The sequence below is a fragment of the Neopelma chrysocephalum genome, unplaced genomic scaffold (assembly GCF_003984885.1).
Source record: "Neopelma chrysocephalum unplaced genomic scaffold, ASM398488v2 Primary Assembly neopelma1_179, whole genome shotgun sequence".
NCBI lineage: Eukaryota > Metazoa > Chordata > Aves > Passeriformes > Pipridae > Neopelma > Neopelma chrysocephalum.
Genome location: NW_020897841.1, coordinates 134055 through 157350, shown reverse-complemented (window position 1 = coordinate 157350; position 23296 = coordinate 134055). Strand labels below are relative to the sequence as shown.

Below are 23296 nucleotides of genomic sequence, written 5' to 3'. Positions count from 1 at the left end.
AGACAATCTGGGAATGATTTGGGCTGAGATTCCATAGAAACTGCTCATAGAGAAGGATCTGGGGAGACCTTGGAGCAAATTCCAGTGGCTAAAGGGGCTCCAGGAGAGCTGGAGATGACCTGGGATAAGGGATGGAGGGACAGGACACAGGGAATGGCTTCCCACTGGTTTAGATGGGATATTGAGAGGGAATTCCTGGCTGGGAGGGTGAAGAGGGGCTGGGATGGAATTCCCAGAGAAGCTGTGGCTGCCCCTGGATGGCTGGAAGTGTCCAAGGCCAGATTGGAATAACCTGGGATAGTGGGAGGTGTCCCTGCCCATGGAATGAGATGATCTTTAAAATCTCTTCTATCTCAAAGCATTCCAGGGTTCTCTGAAGCACCAAGGAGACCCATCCACTGCCTCTTCCAACCCTGGAACTCCTGAGAGTGATTCCCTGTCCACAGAATCGCTCCCACACCCACAGCCCTTTAGCCCACGGAGCTCCTTATCCCACAGTATCCCTGTCATTTAGGCTGCAGCATCCCTGGAAGCTGCCCTCGATTCCCAAGGTCTCCTTGGAGGCAGCTCCGTTCTGTGGAGGTCACGCGGAGCCTCCTCGTGCCGGAGCGGGAATGCCGAGGCTTCCCTGTTCCCGAGCCCTCTCCCCGCCCCAGCAGTACAGTCTGTCGGGCCCGGCCGGAGCGGCCAGGAGAGCACTGGGAACGTTCCTGCCATATAGGTCACCCTCTCCAGGGGAACGGAGCGCGCGGCTCCGCTCGGCAGCTCCGGCCCAATCCCTCATCCTGCGGCCCCGGAGCTCCGGGGGAAATGCAAGAGAGGAGCCGAGTGCTCCGAGCGAAAATCTGCTTCCAGGACAATCCATTATATCTGACAAGTTAAATGTTCCATGGGAGACCATATGGCACCGGAGCGGGGCCGGCGCCGGAGCCGGGAAACTCGGCAAATGCATCACAATTAAGGAGTCGCACTCCCGACTTTCCCTGGATGGACTCGCATTCCATTCGGGAGACTAGGGAGGCCTTCCCATTTTTTCCAAGCACTTTCAGGCTCCCACAAAGATTTTGTCCCCAGATTCCGGGGTTTAGGTGCACCAAATTCCTGCCCCAGGAATGGCTCTACCTGGGAATTGGCTAACTCCGGGACATTATTTACAGCCACAAGCCCAAGGATAACAAGGATAACAAGTCTCCGAGCACCCCGGTCCATAGAAGGTGTTCCTTCCATGGCAGGGCTGGAGTGGGAGGAGCCTCAAGGTCCTTCCAACCCGACCCATTCCAGGATTCCATTCCTAAAGCCCAAGGAAAACTTAAAGCCAGCAAAACAGAAGGAAACAGCCCCAAACCCCTGTTCCGTGGGGAATGTCATCCCAGGGACGCCAGTTTCCACAGGGGGATTAATTGATTACCAAATCCTGAATAATCAAATATGCAAATGAGCCCTTTCTAGTCACCGCCTGTCTCCCAAAGAGCCCAAATCCCAGGTATCAATGAGGTTTCCCAATTCCTGCTGGGCATGGCCTGGGAATACTGGCTGACCCTCCCCTATGGAGATTGATCCTGGATCACACCCATAACAAAGGCATCAATTAGCAGGGGGGAATATGCAAATGAGCTGCCTGTAATGAAGCCCTGAAATCATTTGGTGCTGAAAACAGGAGCTAGGGTTTCCAGAATTCCCTGCGGGGAATCTCTTCCATGAGAGGATGGAAGGACTTCCAGAAGCTGCTTCAGGATTGATTTTCCCACTCTTTTTAAGGCTTACATTCCCAAATTTCCTACATTCCACCTGGATTTTGCCAGGATTCCCTTCCAGGGCCCACACTGGGAGGAGCAGGAAGGCTCTGGGGAATACTGGGAATTGCTTCATGGAGAACCTTGGTTGTACTGCCTCACAGGATTCCCAGGAAAGTCCATTCCCAGCTGATGTTTTGGGATGGAAATTCAAGTTGTAATCAGAATTTATGTCAGGAGATTGGGATTTAAAAAATCATTAATAGGAATAAGAGTCACTTTAATGAATAATTATTGAATATTGATTAAAAGTTTATTAAACAATTACTCTCATTCCTTAAGGAATTTTTCCAATAGGAATTTGGGCAGGTGGGAGAATTTAATATTCCAGAATAATGGATTTATTTGTTGGTTGTTATTCCTTGCAAGAAAACAAGAAGCAAAATATTTTGGGGACAACACTGTTGGATTTGATCCGGGATTGGGGTCGCCCTTGGCTCTCCCATGGGAAAATCTTCTGGATGCAGAGGTAGGAATGGAGCGACCCCCCCTTCCTTTGGGATGTTGAAAATTTCAGATGGCTTTGTTTTGAGTTGCAATTGCACTGGTTTTCCCCTCCAAAAATTCCAGGGAATCCTCCCAGGACGCAGCTTTTAAACCATTTCTTGTTTAATTGGGCACATCCCAATTATTTGGCTCCTGCAAACATTCCTGGCAACTCTGAGCCACTGGGATGAAAAATGGTTGGAAATGGGTGTTTCCTTGAATAGGGAATTTTTGGGGGCTTGTGGAATACCCTAATTCTTACAGGATCATGGAATAAACTCACTGCACCGCGATATTTCATTGGTTATCCATAGCCGTGGATTCCATGGAGCAGAAATGGGAGCAGGAAAGAGGAATCCAGCTGAATTCACCCTTGGAATAAAGCTTTGGAGAGGCCACTATCAATCCTGATCGATGTTGAATTCCTAATTAAATGGCCATATCAAAACCCAAGGAGCTGCTAAATCCAGGGCTGAACTTCCACATTTTATTAGAAAATTCAGAATTGTGGACAGAGTTTATTTCCCAAATTCCCTGTTTTCTGAGCCATTAAGGAGATAAAAACTTTAGGGAAGGATTTATTTTCCTTGATCCATGATTTTAATTAAAAGATGTTGAAAAAGAAGGGAAAACAAATTAAAAGGGAAAAATTGGAATTGTTCTTTGTTTTCTTATCAAGGAGACTGTCTGGGGGGTTTATCCTTTACCAGGGTTTGGAAAAACCTGGGATAATTCCCTCTTCTTCCCTGCTAAAGCACCGGATCCCATGGGAATCCCACAGCCTGCCGGGATGGGGCTGGGAATGGACTTCACTCCCCCAAGTATTATCAAAATTACCCAATTATTTCACTTCATTTATATTTATTGTATTCCTTTAATCCATTAAATTCCCTTTTCCCCTTGGAAACCACCCCTAAATTCTGCCACCTCTCTCTCAGGCCTCATCCCATTCCAGACGCCATTGCTTCCCATTCTCTATAAATTAAATCAAATTAAATAATCATATTTTGGTTCAGCTCTTCCCAAGGAAAACAACCAATAATAAATTGATTTTTAAGGATATATTTTGTAAGGAGCTTGTGAGATATTTATTGAGGTTGGATATTGTATTCCCAGGTTTTTTGGAGCTTTTAAATCCAAATATTCCTCACCTTACTCCTGCTCAAAGGGACTATTTCCATCTCTCCAGCCCCTCACAAGGCAAACCCAAATTCCTGGTAGAAAACAAGGATCAACTGGATTTTATAGGAAATGTGTCTTAGCAGAATCATTCCCAGTTTCCCGATGGCAAAGGAACAATCTGTGCAAATATATTCCTTATAAAATAAGGATTTGGGGGAAGTTTCTTTGTTGGTTCTGATTTTTTACCCAAATCTGGAATTTTTAAAATGAAACCATTTTGTGTGGAGACAATTAAATGTGGGTTTGACTTATTTTATCTCTCCTCATTCCCAGGGTTTTCTAATCCCAGATTTTTATTCCTGAGCCCAAAAACATGAATTTTGGGGGAAAAAAGGACCCAATTCCAGTTTTATTGTACGGAAGGGAATGAAAAAGCTCCGAGAAATGTCGGGATGAACGGCTCCATTCCGATTGTTTACAGGTGCCACTGCACCATCTGCCTGGGCATTCTGCCCATCCGAAGGGAAATTATCCCGGAAAAATAAACCCGGATCATTTAAACCTCCCGAATTCTTTGATATTCAAATATAAATCAAGTTCTAAAGTTTGAGATTAAAAAGTGCTTAAAAATGGAATTGTTTGGGCAGAATTGATGTTCAAATCGATGGGGAAAGAGCTCTACTTGGAACTGGGAATGGTGGAATTGCTCTGGATCAGGCAGCTCATCCCTGTGAGCAGCGTCACCTTCCTCCTCCTCATGCTTCCCATTCCTACTCGGATACTGGTTTGGGAGGGAATAATAAATACAAACAAGCCCAACACCGGGAATTGCAATTCCCTATTACTTTCTTTTCCTTTGGAATTGTGGGGAGCCCACGGCATTTTCCTGACACAGCCCCACCAACAGCAGGATGGGGGAAAAAGGTGGAATTCTTGGAGCCCCTGTATGGAACCGAAGGGCAGAAGAAGGGTTGGGAATGCCAGAAATAAGGAGCAGGAGCAGCCGGGGCCAGATCCTGTCCCAAGGAACAGGAGCATGGAACAGCAGGATCATGGCCAGATCCTGTCCCAGATGCCATCCCAAGGAACAGCAGGATCACAGCCGGATCCTGCTCCCCACACAGAGCCACCAACCCAGCGATGCCGACGGGTCTGATCTGTCCAGGCACAAGGAACCCTGGGACGCACAAACAATCTGGGAATGAACTGGATAAGGCCAGGAGAGAACACACCGGCAGCGCCTCGTCCCCTCCGAGTTCACTCGCACACAGGGAGAACCAAAGAGAAAATAAAGGGGAGGGAAAAGTTTTCCTGCAATTCCCGTATTCCTGCCGGGGTTGTTTTTCTTCCCTGTTTTTTTGGGAGGGGGCCAGGGCTGGAAGGAGTTAACGGCTCCCTCCCCTTCATTTGCATCTGGTGCTTTTAGTGTGTGTGTGTGTGTTGTGTTTTTTTTCCCTTCCCTGAAAAAGTTGGCAGAGCCGCCGATTTTCCATAATGCAAGCATTTGGGAATTGTGAGCGGAATGAAACCGATCCAATCTCCTGACTGCGACATGAATTTTCATTAATTACAACCTTGTCAGCAAAAGCATTATCAAAGCTGAATATGAAAATGCTAATGAGCGCTCATTTGCATATTTTTCTTTGTTGGAATGTCATTAATTATTACATTTTATGATGATGAATGCAGCTGTCGAAGCTCTCCGATGCATAATTAGCCATCAGAATGCCAGGAGCCGATCAGCACTTTTGGGGCAAAAGCAGAAAAAACAGGCAAAAAGGCGACAACCCCCCGACCGTGCCCGCAAACGCCGAGGCGAGCCCCCCGAAGGGCGTCCTTCCCCGGCGCGGGAGCGGCGGCGGCGGGGCGGCTTTCTCCCGCTTTTACACGGAATTATTTGGGATTTTTTTTTTTGTCGTCGTCGCAAGCGGAGCTCTTAATAAAAAAAAAAAATCGTTATTCCAGCTTAATTAATGCCACGCTTAATTATACCGCCATGATGTCAGCGGTTTTAATTAAGCGCTGGCGCGGGGACAGAGAGCTCCCCGCCGCAGTAAGAGTCGCGGGGCCGGGCCGGCAGCGCGGGGCGCGGGGCCGGGCGGGCGCGGGCCGGGCGCGGAGCGGAGCGGCGGCGCGGGGAGGAGGGAGAGCGGAGCGGAGCGGAGCAGATGGGCCCCTTCCACATGAGCGGCGCGATCAATCACAGCTGAAGGGCCCAGGTGCGGCGCAGCCGCGCGGCGACGCCCCATTTCACAGTCTGTCACACTCCACACGGCCCGCAGCGCCCGCCCCCGGCCCGCCGCGACCCGCGACCCGCAACCCGCGACCCGCGGCCGGCCCGGGCAGCGGCGGGACACGGGGCTCCGCGCGGGATCCCTCGGGGCGGGGAACGGCCGGGTCGGGAGGGAGGTCGAGGATCGGCTCGTTCCTCCCCCCTGCCGCGGGCACGGACACCTCCCGCCAGGACGGGTTGTTCCGAGCTGGCCTGGGACACTGCCGGGGATCCAGGGGCAGCCATCCCGGATGGCATTCCAGGGGAAGGCCATCCCAGCCCCTCACCACGCTCCCAGACAGCAATTCCTGCCCAATATCCCAATATCCCATCAAAACCGGTGGGAAGCCACTCCCTGTGTCCTGTCCCTCCGTGCCTCATACCTGATCCCTCTCCAGCTCTCCTTTAGCCACTGGAAGGGGCTCTAAGTCTCCCTGGAGCCTTCCCTTCTCCAGGTGAACACCTCCGAGGATGAGCACAGACCTTGTGGTGCACATGGATATCATGACCCACCTAATTCCCACTCTGAGATATTCCCATTCACCCCGGATGGACACCAAGGAGGGACCACATTCCAAGCACTGCATCCCTGCTCCTCCTTCCTGAGCCCCGGGAAAGGGGAATGCTGCAGGAAGGAGGGATTTTCACCTACTCCATGGAGGAGCAGCAGTGGGTGACATTGGCACAACACTGTCCCTTGTCTCCTTCCACCTGGATGGAACAGGGATGAATCCAGGGCATGGCACCCGCCTCAACCTGAGCGTGACCTGCCCACTTCCCAACAAAGGCTGGGAAGATCCACAGAAATGTCAGCCAGCTGTGGCTGCATCATCTGGACAACCGGAGGGGGGAGAGAGACAACTTGTCTTTGGAAAACCAACCGGGAAAAAGCCCTTTGGAAGCTTAGGGAATAAAGAGATGAAGGATCAAACCCCCTGTGGTGACCTGGGGGATGCACCCACATCCCGATGGGATTTGGGGATACCTGCTCCCCATCCAGAAACTGCAGGAAGCAAAACTAAAGCTCCCAAAATGGAAACAAACCCCTTTTTTTTCCTCCAGAATTTCTCTGGAAGTTGCCTGAGCTGCAACAGCTGCTGCATTAATAATATAAGGAAAAATGGGATTTCTGAGAGGATTCAAGGAAGACACAAAGGCACTGAGCTGAAAAGGCCCCCTTCTCCAAACTAACCAATTATTAATCCCCTGCTTTTCCTGGGAAGGGCTGGAAGGGGTTTGTGTCACTCTCACCCTCCAGGATCCCCCCATTGGCAGGGATAAATCCCCCTTTTTTGGCTCCAGCACAAGAAGCAGATGTGAAGGGCTCCTTTCAAATGAAATTCCCCAAAGCTGAGCCGATGCAGCTCCACATCAAAGGCACCCAAACCCCATCTCCTCCCCCTTCCCAGATAATTGCAAGGATCTGGTGTCCTTTGGAAAAGGTAGAGCTCCAAGTCAGGTAAATAATGATGGTGGGTTCCCTCTGCCCCAGCCCCTGCTGCCTCCACTTCCCAGGGCTGGGAATTCTCTCCTGTATTCCTGCAGATCCTGTTCCTGGCAGAGAGGAGCATCCCAGGAGGGATGGAGGGACAGGACACAGGGAATGGCTTCTCACTGGTTTAGATGGGATACTGGGAAGGAATTCCTGGCTGGGAGGGTGGGGAGGCCCTGGCACAGGTTGCCCAGAGGGGCCGTGGATTCCCCATCCCTGGAAGTTGTTCCAGGCCACATTGGAGCAACTTGGTCTATGGAAGGTGTCCCTGCCCATGGCAGGGGTTTGGAATGAGATGATCCTTAAAATCCTTTCTATCCCAAACCATTCCATGGTTCTACGATGGAGTTCTCCAGGTCCACATTCCCATATGATTCCTATGACACGTCTAAACCTCTCCAAGTTCATAATCCATGAATCACCACTGCAGAAGGACCCATATTCTGCAATATCCCTCTCCACCCTCCCAGTGCAGCCAGAGGAGATGGATAATTATCCCTAATGAACCCCAGCACAGACTGGACTCTCTGTCCACCCACCCTGCACCTCCCACTGGGATTTGTTCCTTGGATTCCCTTGTTGACCTTGGGAAGTCACAGCTTTACGGCCCTTAATTGAGGAAAATCCGCTCCTCCCACCCCAGCAGGACCTCCCCGTGACCAAGAGGGGCTGGAATTTCTGTAATTCCTCTAAATGGGCAACAATGGAACTGGAAATGGAAAATTAGGGATCTGGAAGGAAGGAGCAAGCGGAAAAGCAGGAATGTGCTCCACATTCCTTTGTCCTTTTTGCCTTCCACTCTTAGCTCTCTCCCTTCCTGACTCCTCTGTCCTTCATTATCCCCTTTCCTGTGGTGATGCTCCAAACTGGCAAAAATTCCCGACTGCACAGGCGTGGAAACTGGCCCGAATTCCAAATATAATCCCAAATCTAGGCCAGGGGTATATTTGGCAAACACAAATCCCTGCCAGATTTACACAGCTCTAATAATAAGGTGACGAGGACCGTGGCAGGATTAGGGATGCGGCTCCCTCGGCCCTCCCAAAGTGCCAAAAGAGTTTCCTTTGACTTCTATTCACCCTTCCCAATGGAACTCACACCATCAACTCCGGCGGGGCGGGAACTGGGAGGGAAACGAAACGCCCAAAAAACCAACCAACCCTATTTTGGGATTGGGGGAGTTTGGATGTGCTGTTTCCCATCACCTCTAGGATGTGTTGCTCCCCATTAAGCAGGAACACGAGTCCACACAGAGCATGGAAGACACGAGGAGGCTCCCAGCATTCCTAATGGATTTCCACAGCCCAGGTTGCCATTCCCTTTGGAGCCCATGTTCTGTTCCATGCAGCAGGGAAGCTGCAGGTTCCCACCACCCTCTTTCCTTCCTTATCCATCACTAAAGTCCTTTTTATGTGTTTAAACCTTCTAAAATCCCTCATCACCCTCATTCCCATCCCAGACCGTCCATCTCCAGTCAGGAGGAGAGGGACTTCCCCTTGTGCCACATCCACATCCACAGCTGTGCATGTCCAATCCTGGAATGTCCAAGGCCAGGTTGGACAGGGCTTGGAGCAACCTGGGCTATGGAAGGTGTCCCTACCCATGCCAGGGGGTTGAAATGAGATGATCCTTAAAATCCCTTCCAACCCAACCCATTCAGGATCCTATAAAAATAAACTGTATTAGGAGGAACTTTTTAGGGTTTTTGTAACTAGAGGAGCCGTGTCCCAATGCCCATGTCCAAGCCATGTCCAAGTGCCCATTCCAATGTCAAGGGCTCGTCCCTGTGGCAGGACTCTCCCACCCGGATCCTGCTGGATTTTCTCTTCCCTCCCTTTCAAGTGCAGCCTGTTCCCCTGAGCCCTGTCTCCTCAGCAAATCCCATTACACGATGGAACAAATATGTGGAGGGAACAAGCTGAGCTTCAAAGCCCAGGCCCTTCCCAACATTTTCCAGGTGTGCGCCACATGAGCGGAGCCCGGGATCGTGACTGCTGGGGGGGTGATGACAGCTCCGGAGAACGGGATCAAAACCATCCCACATGGAAAAAGAATATCAAAGCCAGGCACAGACTCGCTCTGCCAGGCAAAGGGGGGGGCTGACTCCAAGAAATCCTCCTGGGAATGCCGGGATGAGGAAACAGGGGAGGCAAACAGGACACGCTGGGTCGGCCACGCTCCGACAGCATTTATGGGGTTACAAACTAGATCCCAACTAACACAGCTTCCCACCAGGATGGGGGCAGGAAAGCAACTCCCCAGGTGGATCTGAAAACAGGGATATCCAGCCTGTGGAAGCCAAGTGCTCCCGAGGGGATCGCATTGTTCCCCATCACGAGGGGGGGTCTGCATTGCCCCCCACCATGAGGGGAGCCCACACTGCCCCCCACCATGAGGGGGGCCCACACTGACCCCCGACATGAGGGAGATCCACATTGCCACCTGGAATGAGGGGATCACATTGCCACCTGGAATGAGGGGGGTTTGCATTGCTGCCATCATGAGGGAGGTCCCCACTGCCCCTCATCATGAGGGGGGTCCACACTACCCTCAGCAGACCCTGTGAGGGGTTTCAGACCCCTCAGCCCCCATCCCTCAGCAGACCCTTTTAGGGGTTTCACACCTCACCATTTCTCAGCAGACCCTTGAAGGGTTTTGTGCCTCTCAGCCTCCACAGCCCTCAGCAGCCCCCGTGAGGGGTTCCCCGCCATTTTGAGCCCTCAGCCCCCGTGAGGGGTTTCCGGCCCTTCGGACCCCCCAGCCCTCAGCAGGCCCCGTCAGGGGTTTCAGACCCCCAACACACAGCAAACCCTTTCAGGGGTTTCAGACCCCTCAGCCCCCCAACCCAACCCTCAGCAGACCCGTTTAAGTGTTTTTTAGCTCACCATTTCTCAGCAGACCCTCAAAGGATTTTGCAGCCTCTGCAACCTTCAGCAGCCCCCGTGAGGGGTTCCCGCCATTTTGAGCCCCCTGAGGGGTTCCCGCCCTTCAGAACCCTCAGCTCCCCCAGCCCTCAGTACTACACTGAGGGGGTTTCCTTTAATTATTTCTTTTTAAATGCTTTTTGGGTGCTCAGTGCACAATGGGGCCGGTCCTGGAAATGAAAATCAGGAAGGGAATGGGGAAAGGCAAGGCAGGGGGAAGGATATAAAATCATGGAATGCCTTGGGTTGGAAGGGACCACCTTGTTCTAACCTGCTGCCATGGGCAGGGACACCTTCCACTATCCCAGGTTATTCCAACCTGGCCTTGGACACTTCCAGGGATGGGGAACCCACAACATCTCCAGGCAATCTGTGCCAGGACCTCCCCACCCTCCCAGCCAGAAATTCCTTCCCAAAATCCTATCTAGCCCTGCCCTGTGGATGCTGAGGGCACTAAGGATGGCTGGAGGTGTTTGGCTGGATAAACATGGAATAGTCCTTTTTCTGCTCTTATTTAAGGATTCTGGGATGTCTCCTCTCTAGTTTAATCCCTCCACTGATATTCTCACCCACCGTGTGATCCCCCAGTCTGGAATAATCCCTATTTCCTTCAATATTTCTCACCTCTCTCCTGGGAAATTTAGAGCCGATTCTGGCATCTGTTCCCCGTCCTCTTTTGTGAACACTGAGGCGAAAAATCCATTTATTTTTCAGCAGTGTCTACATCATCTGTCAATAAATTCCCTTTTCCAGCTCTGAGAGGTCCTAAAAATTCCCTGTTCCAGCCTCATGCTCCTTCTGCATCGCAATAATCTGTCGGGATTGTTTATCTTCACCCCCTGCCTCTCCCTTCGCTCTCAGCTCCTCTTTTAACACTAAACCTCATCCCACACCTTCCCTGAACTTGGAATTTTACACCTTTTATTCCTGGTTTCCTTTCCTTCCATTCCTTTTTAATCCAACCTGCTTCTCATGGATAATTCCCCCAAATATAAATATAAACGCCCACAAAGCCAAGCATTGCAATATTTGATCCTTGGCCTGATTGCTTCTCTCCCAAATCTATTCGCCGGGTTTGCTTCCCAGAACATCCCTCCCCATCCCTCCTTTTTGGAATATTAAGGCAGCAAAAGTCTGTGGGATAAAGGGAAAGATGGGAATACTCTGATTTTTGTTAGAAAGGAATATAATGGAATTAAAGTGCTGCTGGTTCCCGTTAAATCCATGCTCCGGAGCTTTTCCCTTCGTGTGTCTCAGGATCAAAGTGTCCCCTCAGCCTTGTGTGGTGGGAGAACTGGTGCTGCCCATAATTCCGACCATATGGCAAAGGGATATACTGGCATGAGGCTGCAGAGAATTCCTGGACACTCCTGTCATCCCTCAGACTGGACTGACCTATTCCGTGCCTCCATCCCAATGCAGCCGGAGAGCCGAGGGAAGAGTCATTCCCGGAACAATCCCGAGGACAGGAATTCACATTTTAACTAAAAAAATCAAAGGATTTTTTGCTTCCAGAGCGGCACATTTTCCCACAGAAAGGGAGGATCACTCTGTCTTGGATGGAGACAGAAAATCCCGGCAAGAATTCAGAGAGCCCTTAGTTTTAAGCACCACAGCACAAAGCTTGTCCTAAACCTAAACCAGCGGCACAGCTCAGCCCCCCACCCCTCAGATCCATCATTTTCCAGCAGAATCCACCAAAGCTCCCCAAAACAAGTTGCTTTTCTGTCTGCAGCTCCTCCTTGAATTCCCCACCTCTCCAGGCTGGGAAGTTCAGACTGCGGGGCCGGGCTCGGAGCGCTTATTAATTAAACTGGGCTTTGTTGGCCACTCTGGGCTTTAACCAGGAGCATAACAAACCCATTGTTTTTCCCTGCCCAACGGACCGTGACCGCCTATGGAAATGACCCACTAATTCACCAAATTGGTTTTGTTTCCCAGATTTTCCCACATGTCCATTTTCCAGCTGTAATGCAAATCCCAGCCCGGCGTGTCCCCCCGAACAGCCCCGGGACCCCTGGGTGAGGCTCAGGAAGAAACACTCCAGCCACAGAAACTTCATCCAGGAAACTCCAGGAAACTGGAATTCAGTCAGAAACCCCTGGGGTTTTTTTGGTGTTGGGGTTTCTTAATAATTTTTTGTAATTTGTTAATTATTGGGTGGTTTATTCCTTTTTAAATTATTATTTTTAATTATTATTTTTCAAATTACTATTTTTCAAATTATTATTTTACATGATTGTTTTTACGTTATTATTATTTTAATTATTGTTATTTGAATTATTTTTTTTCATTCATAGAATCCTGGAATGGGTTGGGTGGGAAGGGACCTTTAATCCCACCTTGTTCCCACCCCTCCCATCACAGGCAGGGACACGTCCCACTTCCCAGATTGAGTTCTTCCCTCTTCATGAATATTTAAGGAAGTCACTTCCAGGTTTCTCTTAATGCTCAGACAGGTGGGAGCTCAAAATTCCCTCTGCCACCAACACCAGCAACAAAAGCTTGGAAAGCCAAGCTCCAATAATCCCTGGGAAGAGCAGGAGCTCCTTAACCACTAAAGCACCTCTGGATGTCACTGGAGAAGCTGTTTCCCTCTCCAGGGGATAAATCCAGCTCCAAGCCTGGCATCACAAAGGGAGAGCTGGGCAGGGGGCTGGATTTATGGGCAGGAGACCGGGATTCTGGACGGGAGTCTGGGATAATGGACAGGAGACCGGGATTCTGGGCAGGAGGCCATTCCTGCTGCCTCCAGAGAGGACAACTCCAGCCTGTCCCACAAAACAACTCGGCTTGTTTGAGGCCCAGATCCCAAGGAATGTAAACTTCCCGGCAAACTCTGCAGGCCACCCTCACGTTTCAACTGCCAGAGCCGCCCGTCTCTGTGAGCACATCTCTGCTCTTCCCCAGGAAATGGAGATGTCCTTGTCATCTCCTTTCTCCGGGACTGTCGAGCGGCTGGAGTTGGATGCCGGGCCCGGAATCCTGACTGGCAGCACTGACAAGTCTATTAACTCCTGCTTTGGAGTGGGAAAGTGTTTCTCTTTCCAGCTTTGTGGCTCCCACAAAGCGTTTTAAAGCACCTTTCCAGGTTCCACCCGGCATTAAATCATGGCTCCTCCAAGGATGGAGGGTCCCTGGAGAGTCCAAGGCCGGGTTGGATGGGGCTTGGAGCAAACTGGGGCAGTGGGAGGTGTCCCTGCCCATGGCAGAGGGTGGGATAAATTGGGCTTTAAGGTCCCTTCCAACCCAAACCATTCCATGATTCCATGATTCTCCTAAAACTGGTGCTGGGCTGGATCAGCTCCATGAGTGGAAAACACTTCAAAAGGAACACTAGAGCCTGGAATTCCCAGTTTTGGGGTTTCCAAAGGCCTTTCCTGACCTTTTTAGGTTCCCAGAATCCCAGATTGGTTTGGGTTGGATGTACCTTAAATCCCACTCGTTCCAAACCTGACACCTCCCACCACCCCCGGGGTGCTCCAAGCCCCTTCTAGCCTTGGAATTTCTGGACGGTTTTTGCTGCTTCCCTCCTGGTTCCTGGTGCCCCTTCCCTGCTCCAGCTGCAGAGCAGGAGCCACCTGACACAACAGAGGTGGTGTGAAAGGGAATTAATGTTCCCAACCGAGCAAATCCCAAAAGTGCCGGGGTGAAATGGAATCCCACTTGAGGGAATGTTGAAATCAGTCCTGCAGAAGGGTAAAAAACCACGGAGCCGGCTGAGTCAGAGCCCCAGCATGGAAAATTCCTGCCCAGATGCTGACAGTTTAGCAACTGGAAGCGGGGCCTTTTAACGCTGTGTTGGGTAAACTCCCCTATCTGCACAAAATTCCAGTTCTCCTAGGGATGTTCAGAGCGCTTGGAAGTACAAACCTAAATATTCCTGGTAGGCAAAGCCAGGAGAGGGATGGAATTCCAAGGAACCTGCAGCTGTCACATGATGACCACAAGAACCACAAAAAATTATCACCCAGAGGTCACCACCTAAACCAGCAGCACCTGGAACCTCCCTGGAATCACAGGATCCTGGAATCTCCTCACTCGGAAGGGAATCACTGAGTCCAGCTCCCAGCCCTGCACAGGACAATCCCAAAATCCCCCCAGGAGCGCTGAACCACTTCCCTGCAGGGAAATGCTCCAGGAGGTCACGCAGGGTCGAAAAGCAGTGGGAAATGATTCCCCGTCCCTTTAAGGGGTATTCCAAGGAGCAGGACAGGCACATTCCCAGTGAGGTCACCTGGGAAGGGGAGGGGCGAGGAGAAGCGACGCCAGACGTGCCACACGCGGGGACAGGGGTTAGTGGTGGACTCCATGGTCCCAGAGGGCTTTTCCAGCCTGAATCCCATGATTCCACAGCCCCCATCCCACAGCAGGAGCCACTCCAGCCGAGCCGACGGAACACACCAGTATGAACCAGTTTAAGGGGGAGGATTGTCAGGCTCTGGATCAGTTGCCAAGGGAAAGGGGAGAAAGGATGGAAAGGAACCCACAGCCGGATCCTGACACCCAAATTGACAGGGAGCTTTCCTTGGGAGAGTCCAGAGCACTGCCAGGGGAAGGGAAATGAGGGAATCCATTTGGAATAAGTGGAGTCGGAGCCACAGTCTGGTCTGAGTGAAGAGCCCTGTGCATAAATTCCTCCCAAAATCCCAAATGCCGACACAACCGAGCACGGAACACTCCCAGACCCCATCCTGGATATCCATAACTGCAGCGTCTGTCCTGCTGCTGCTTATGGGTTCCCACTCCCACACAAAGCTCTCCCAGCCCATTCCCCGGGAATGCTGGAGAGGAGGGACACCTGCACACATCCCACTCTCACAGCCGGGAAAACCCCTCCAAGGCAATTAAGCAGGACCTTCTAGAAACATGAGGATGCTCCCAAAATCCCTTATCAGGAACTCTGGAATCCTGAATCCTTCTGCATTCCTTCCCCAGGTGCCCCCAACTGCGTTTTTATAAACCAAATATTTCTTAAACCAAGGGAAAACACTGTTTTCCTTAAAACTGGGAAAAGCAGGACTGAGATTTTTCGGGAAGCCCAGGCCAGGTAGGAGAGGGCGAGGCGCTGCCGGGTTTGCAGGTGAATGTTCAGGTGGGAAGCGGCAGCAGCAGCTCTCCCTGGCTCCCTGTGCTCTCCCTCAGCCCCGTGGCGTGAGTGCAGGAGGGAGTGGTGAAATTTCCCTGCTTTTCTTGGCTTCTCCCGAGCCTTTCCCAAACTGTCGTAACCGTGCCTTGGCTGGGAATCCGCACGAACCACTCCAAGCTCCAACACTGCTCAACAAGTCCCAGCTCTTTCCCAATCCCGCGGGCCGAGGGACGGCTGGGGGGGCTGTGGAGTGATCTATGGCAGTCCCAGCTCCGTGTTTTCCTTGGAGCGGGCTCAGGGCTGTAAAGCCGAGCCGGGTGAGTTCCCTGAGGGAACTGGGCCGGGATCTTGGCCGAGCCGGAGTGCGAGGGACACTCTGACATCACCTCTTCACTTTAATCACCCTCGTTAACTGCGGGAGCCAGCAGTCACTCCTGACCAATCCCAGCCTCTCCTCGGCCATGCAGGGGGCACCAAAGCCAAATCCCAGGAGTCCTGAGGCTGCAAAACCTTCCAGGATCCCTGGAGTCCAAGCTGGGACTGATCCCGGGCCAGAGCACTCAGTGCCACCTCCAGAGATGGGGATCCACCTGGATCCCTGCTCCCCTGGGCAGCCCCTTCCCAAGGCCTGACCACCCTTTCCAGGAGGAAATTCCTCCTGGTGTCCGACCAGACCCTCCCCTGGTGAAACTTGAGGCACTTCCCTCTCCTGCCGTCCCTTGTTCCCTGGGAGCAGAGCCCAATTCCCCCCTGGATCCATCAGGGGGTTGCAGAGCCAAAAGGTCCCCCCTGAGCCTCCTTTTCTCCAGGCTGAGCCCCCCCAGCTCCCTCAGCTGCTCCTGCTGCTCCAGAGCATTCCCAAACTCCCTCCCCTTCCCTGCACACGCTCCAGACCCTCATTATCCTGTACCTGGCGAGCCCGGAGCTGATCCCAGGATTCCCCACCGTGACTGATACAATCCAGGTGCCTCTTGCCCACCTGGGCTCCCCTCAATCAGATCCAAGGATCTGGAGTCCAGATCCCAGCAGGCAGCGATCCGTCCCCCTCCAAACAACATTCCCAGTGTCCCTCACCAGCTGTTTGCTCCCTTGGGTTACTATTTATTTACTGTATTTTCAAAAAGCCTTTTCTGCTTTAAAAATCCCGTTCCCAGAGTGTCCAACCAGGCAAGGAAAAGCTGAGCCTCAGGAAAACACCATTTACCTCTCTGGGGAAATTTTGTATCCCAAGCCCAGCAAGAAAACACAATTATATATATATACAATATATAAAAAATAATAAGCATCACCACAGCACATTTTTATACCTTAAAACAGGAAAAACTAGGAATATCCCATGTTCCTGCCCTTCTAAGGAAGGATGAGGGATTTAAACCCTCTGGATTTTGTTTCTGCTTCATTTATCCCAATTTCAGCCCCCGATTAAAGTAGAAAATTCCATGTCCTTACTTTGTATCCTGGAATTGACAAAGGGAGGAGAGAGATTGTCGTGGGAGCCGAGGTCTCTGCTGGCCATGTGATCGTAGTGAGTCCCATCTCCATAGTTCTGCCGGGAAACCGGGATAAAACACGCGTTGGAGCAGCGCTTCCCCGACCCCCAAGCCCCTCATTCCCTGCTAAATATTAAACCTGCTCTACGAAGCATCATTCCCGGGATTTTTTCCCCTGGAATGTCACGTTCCAGGGAGTTTTTAATGCTGTTTCAATGTTTTGGTTCACCACAAATCGACTTTGCCGTGGGGTGAACGGAGGACTGGGATGATGCTCCTGGAATTCTGTGCTGGGCAATAAACCCCCTCAGAAGGGTCCTCCTGCTCACAATATGGAAGAAAGAGTCAGGAGAAGCCGAGTCTCCCGCTGTGGGAATGCCATTCCAGCAGGGAAAAGCGAGGTCAGGCCGTTTGTGGAATAATTCTGGCAGTTAATGCCCGGCCCTGATTCAAATTCCCGAATTCCTCCCAGGCTCGTGCTCCCTTTCTTTCTATCTCCCAACTTCATTCAGGGGTTTGGAGGCAGAAATAATCAGTGTGTGCCAATTCCCAACTTCCTTTTCAAAACATTTTTCCCTGGGAAGCAATACAAGTGTCAAGGGGGAAAAAAGGGGAGAAAAATCAACGTGCCGGGCGGGAATGACGTCAGGGATGCAAAGCAGGATGGAGAAGAAAAGGTACTGGGATTCCTCCCCTCGGAGGGATAGGGAAATCAGGGATCCCCCTGGGCAGCCCCGAGGGAAAGGCCCTGGACTGGGGATGAGGAGGGGATGGAGAGGGGATGGAGAGGGGATGGAGGGCCCGATCCTGCTCCTCCTTCCTGCTCCAGGGCACAGAGCCACCAGAGCCCTCAGCCTTCCAATTAATGGGAAAACAATTAAACAGGAATTAGAACAAATTTAACTCAGGGCACAAGGAAGAGAGAAGCCACTTCTTGCCCACCCTGAGTGTTCTCCGTGGGCTGGGAGGGAATAAAGGGGGATAAACAGGGGATGAGCAGCGCAGAGCTGAGGCACCAGCCATGCCCAGCCTGAGGAAGGGAAAAGCTGGGATGCTCCAGCGGGAACAGGGGCAGGAGAGGCAGAGCTGGGATGCTCCATTGGGAACAGGGGCAGGAAGGTCAGTGGTCACGGAATGGCCAGGGAGGACATGGGATGGTCAGGGGTGGTCAGTGGCCATGGAATGGCCAGGGATGGCCATGGAATGTGAGCCCTGGCACAGGGATGGGGGCTGGCCCTCCCCTCAGGCTTGGGGACACCCCCAATCCCTAAAAATCCCAGTGCAGGGAATGAAACCCCGGGAAACAGCCTGTGCCGGCTGCGCTCGGGTGGGGCTGGGGCTGAGGGAGCCCCCAATAGAGGGTTAATTAACATCCCTAAAAATCATGGGATGGCTGGGGGTGGAAGGGACCTTACAGACCATCCCCTGGGTGGGCAGGGACCCCTTCCCGGGGCCGGGCTGCTCCAGTTCCCCCGGAGCAGGAGCCGGCTCCGAGCCCAGGCGCAGGTTGAATATTAAAAGGCCCTGAAGGAGCAGGCGAGCGGCCGGGCCTGTCTGTCCTGGATTGCACGTTCCCAGGCTGAGGGAGGGAGATTAGATGTACTTACCCGGGATGGACTCGGATGGCCTGCATTCCCCCAGGACCCTGAGCTGGTTCTGTCTTCTACATCTGGGGACAAGGAAGTTCTTTAGTGGCAATAATTCCTGCCTTTTGTGCCGGCACTTTTAAATTAACGCTTCAAATTAATCTCCCGGTGCCTTTAATTAAGAACCGGGGGCCGGGAAGCGGCTCCTGACCCGGAGCTCCAATTAACTCATTGAAATGCGCGGCGGGAACGAGCCGGACCCTCAGGAACGGGGGCTGGAGCGGCACAATTCCGGCGCTGGATTGAGTTCCTGACACTCGGGAGCGGCTCCACTGACACAGCTCCAACCCGACCCAGATCCCCGGCAGAAAACAGGGATGGACAGGCAGGTGAAATGCCATTGTCCAACAGGAAAAGCTGGAGGGGAAGGGCGGGGTGTGTTCTACACTCGAGGGTCACCCAGGGAAGGAGAGGTGGGATGTGCCAGATCCATGGATACAACGGGACATTCCCAGTATTCCTGCTCTGCTTTTCACAGAATGGGTTGGGGTGGAAGGCATTTAAAGGATCATCTGGTACCCACTCAGACACCTTCCACTATCCCAGGTTGCTCCAACCTGGCCTGGGACACTTCCAGGGATGGGGAATCCACAACCTCCCTGGAAAAACACATGGAAGCACTGGAAGTGCTCAAATTCCTTCCTTTTTATGTCAAACCTCAGGAAACGGGATTGACATGGATCTCAAACACTGTTTTGGCCCATTGCAGTGCTGTTTCCCAGCTCACTCCCACATCCCCACACCATCCCTATGGAATGCCAGCATCCCTTGCCTTTTCCACGCACAAACAGGAGTTTTAATGGAATTCAAAACCCACATTTTGGGTGTTTCTGTCTGGAAAAACTTTCTCCAAGTGCTGCCAAAACCCACCAGCAGTTCCCTTCCCACCTGTCCATCCAGCTTCTGGGAGCAGTGGGAATTTGAGGAACACTCAAAATCCAAGTACTGGATTCCCAAGTACCCAAATCCTGACACATTGATAGTTTCCCACTTTCCCCCAATTAGGAATTCCATTCTCCAGAACAGATGAAGGTGTTCACAGCACGAGGCACTCCAAGGTAAATATTTAATTAAACTCCAGGAAAAAAAAAAAGGGAAAGAAAGTGTGGATCGTTTCCCTGACAGACCCACTCAATCATTCCAGAGGGTTAATTAGGAGGATCCTCAAAAATCACTCGTGTTGTGGAACAGCCAATTCACTCTGTGGAGCTAAAAACCACTGGATGCCCTCCCAGGGATTGGGAGGGGCAGAGATTCCACCATCAGCACCTGGAGGGCTCTGGGCAGTTTGGGTTCTTTTGGAAGCAAACAATCATGCAATGGGGTGGGATGGGAGGGGTTTTAAGGACTGTCCACTCCTGTGAGCAGTGACACCTTCCAGAGACCAGGTTATTCCAAGCTGGCCTTGGACACTTCCAGGGACGGGGCATCTTCTGGGAAATCCATTCCAGGGCCTCCCCCCCTCCCAGCTGGGAATTCCTTCCCAACACCCCAGAGCTCCTTCAGAAGATGAGGAGCGGTGCGTGCCGCGTGTTTTGCCCGGAGTCTCGTGCCGGCCTCTCCCAGTTCCCCTGTGTTTGTGCTCCAGAGGTGCCGAGTGCTCCCGACTCCCTGCAAGCCATCACTGAGGGGCCCTAATGAAGTAACTGTGACGGACAAATCCATTTCCCCGGCCCTAATCGAATCCGGGCGGGCTGACACAACACAGGGGCCTAATCCGGTTATTCCCCTGATTGGAAAAAGGCCCTTTAGTTCTCATTAGGACAATCTGCGGGGATCGGCTCCTGCTCCGGTGCTTCCCGAGAAAAGCCCCAAATCCAAGCCCTCATTCCTCGGTCAGAGAGGAACACGGAGCTCTTGTTCTAACACCGAGGCTTTATCTCAGCTCCAGGGATAAGAAGGTGAAGACATGGACCTTTGGGCCCTAGAACAAGCCCCACCTGTGGAAGAAGCTGGATTTGGGAAATATCCTAAATTTCCAGAGCTTTTCAAACTCATGGAATCATCATCACGGTTGGAAGACAACTCCAGGATCAGCCGGTCAGGGGGAAGGTGTCCCTGCCCACGGCACCTGGAAGAAGATGATCCTTAAAATCACAATTCTCCTTGTAGGAATTGTGTCAAAACCAGAGCGAACCTGGAGACTGGATCAGCTCAGGGATTGGGAAATTTAAACTGCACATCCCCGGGCCCTTCTCTTCCGGAAGCTTTTGGCTCCAAATATCAGCAGGACTGGAGAAAACAAACCCCAAACAACAGGCAGGGAGGGGAGGGGAGGAGGAGAAAGTCATTCCTGGGATCAGATGGGCCCTTTCTTCAGTGCCTGAAATTCCCAAAGCCTGCACAAATATCCACGGAGACACCGCTGTGAAACACCAGCAGGGTAAACAAACTCAACTGTTCCCAGCCTGGATATTCCCAACAAAGATCCCATTGTCCTGCCGTGGGGTGAGCTCACAAACCCCCACATTGTTGGGCAGCCCTACCCGGATACTTTCTGCTCCATCTGCATCATTCCAGCTTTTCCAGAGCTTCGGAGGGACCTGCTGGCTCTCACAGCTCCCTGACACTCCCTGGGTGGCGGCTCCATCCCTGGAATGTCCAAGGTGGGGTTGGACGGGGCTTGGAGCAACCTGGGATAGTGGAAGGTGTCCCTGTGCAGGGAATAAAGGATTCTGGTCTGACTGCAGATGGGATGCAAGGGAAATCAGATCCCACCAGGAAAAGACACCCAGTGGAGCGCAAGGACATTTTGTGCTCGGTTTGGGGGGTTTGGGAAGGGAATTTTAATTCCAGTTTAATTTCCGTGGCCGCCTCTGTCTGCCAATGATATCAAAGGTATTTGCATATAAAGTGGGTGGGTCGCCCTCGGCAAACACTGGGAGCCACCGGCCACTGGCAGGAGCAGATCCGGAACTTCCCAGGCAAGGAAGAGCAACCCAAAGGGACAAATCCCCCCCAGCCTGATTCCATAGGAATCATAAGTCACTGATTACCTGGATTTTTACAGCACAGCCAGGGAACTGGGAAACCCTAAGGACAGGCTGGGATTTCCCTGCTCTAATCCAGCCTTGGGGAGGGAAGATAAACCACTGGGAAAAGGTCAGGGAGAGGGGATGTGTCCATGCCCACGGCAAGGGCTTGGAACTAGAATCCTGGGATGGTTTGGCTTGGAAGGGACCTTGGAAATCCTCTAATTGCAGCCCCCTGCCATGGACTTCATTCCCTTCCTTGTGGATGTCTGTCTCTCCTGCAGGATAATAATGGACACCAAATGGAATCCTCCGATCCCACAATGGTGTGGGTTGGGAGGGATTTTAAGGATCATTCCGTTCCACCCCCTGCCATGGGCAGGGACACCTTCCACTAGAGCAGTTTATGCCAGCCCCATCCACCCTGGCCACTTCCAGGGGTGGTGAGATATCCACAACTTCTCCGGACAACCTGTTCCAAAGTTATATCCAAACACATCTGCCAAAGCTCCTCCAGCTCCAGCACCTGCCCTGCACAGCTTCTCCTCGCCTTTCCCTGGATCCAGCTTCCTTAAAATCCCTTCCAACCCAAACCACTCTGGAACCATTTGGCTGAGTGGTGCTACCTTCTCCTCCTCCTCTGGGAAACCTGGGCCAGGGCCTCCCCACCCTCACAGCCAGGAATTCCTTCCCAATATCCCACAGAAACCAGTGGGAAGCATTCCCCCTGTCCTGTCCCTCCATGCCTTGTCCCCAGTCCCTCTCCAGCTCTCCTGGAGCCCCTTTAGGCCCTGGAAGGGGCTCCAAGGTCTCCCTGGATCCTTCCCTTCTCCAGGTGAACATTCCCAGCTCTCCCAGCCTGGCTGCAGAGCCCTGGACTTGCTCCAGCAGCTCCACATCCCTCCTGCCACCCTGACATGTTGATCTCAGTGTCCCAAGGTGACACAAGCACTGAGAGGCCTGGCTTTGGTCCCTCACCTGACCATATATCCACTCAAACAGTCAGAGATCCTATAGATTGCCATCGAGACCCCACAAAAATCACGGACAAAGCTCCACAGGAATCCAGCCCGCCCCAAACCCCACCTTTCACCACGAGCTGCTGTAGGAGCCGGCAGTTCTGCTCTGCCCGAGAAAAGCAATTAGGGAGGTGCAGAAAGGTAATGGCTTCCCAACGACCCGCTAATCCCAACATTAGTGCCTTGCAAAGGGAAGCTGCCAGGAATTTGGAGGAACGCCCGGCGATCTGTCTTCCCTTCAGCAATAAACCTGTGCTATAAACACGGCCGAGGGGCTGGGATACACTTCCCCCTTCCCGCCGCTTTGCTCCAGGCTGGGCTTTGCCCCCAGGATAATCCAGGGCTTTAAAGCAGCCTGGAGGGATCCAGCAGGGTACCAGGCAGCGCCTTTTACTGGGGACACGGATCTTTAAACTCCGCTTTACTTCACCACATGAAGGGCTGGTTAATCCTGGGATCCCCTCAGCTACCAAAACACGGAATCAGTGCCAGGACACCCAAAAACCAGCGGAATGACAAGAGCTGACTCACTATTCCGGGACCACGTGAGTCCAGGCTGCGGGACGGAACTGGGATGGTCCTAGTCCCGATTTCCATAACCCACTGGGGCAGGGCTGTCCTGGCTGTCCAGCTGGAAGTATCCCATGATATTTGATCTCCAGATCCCTGGCAGTGTCCAAGGCCAGCTTGGAGCAAGCTGGTCCAGTGGAAGGGGTTGGAGCAGCTGAGCTTTAAGGTCCTTCCAACCCAGCCCATTCCATGAGGACATCAGAACTGTATCAACAAGAATTCCCTGTTTTTTCCTCCCAAAACTATCACTGGAGGCTGCAAATCCAGTTAGGGCAGGGAGTGTTTGCAGGGAGGTACGACAGGCCCGTCACAAACCCACCAAAACAAAACATGAGTCAAGTCCCTCTGTGCCAGACAAGGCCCGGGATGGGATCCCTTGGGAATGCCGGGGCCACGAGCACAATGAGAGCAGGACATGGCT

At 52.2% G+C, this 23296-nt stretch overlaps 1 protein-coding gene across 27 annotated transcripts in view; it reads right to left on the bottom strand.

The window, feature by feature from the left end:
- The window catches only part of TCF4 (transcription factor 4), a 117771-nt gene that overhangs the window by 60536 nt on the left and 33939 nt on the right, over positions 1-23296 (bottom strand). For 22 of the 27 annotated variants that reach the window (XM_027701995.1, XM_027701998.1, XM_027701994.1 and 19 more), the window contains 2 exons: positions 18276-18337; positions 16628-16724 (listed from right to left, as the gene is read on the bottom strand). The exons of 3 other annotated variants lie outside the window; for them this stretch is intronic. In XM_027701995.1, coding sequence (XP_027557796.1) covers positions 16628-16724; positions 18276-18337 — 159 coding nt within the window. Of the gene's footprint in view, positions 1-9793; positions 9887-10050; positions 10116-16627; positions 16725-18275; positions 18338-23296 lie in introns of those variants that run through there. 2 more of the 27 variants (XM_027702013.1, XM_027702014.1) reach the window with 2 other exon arrangements.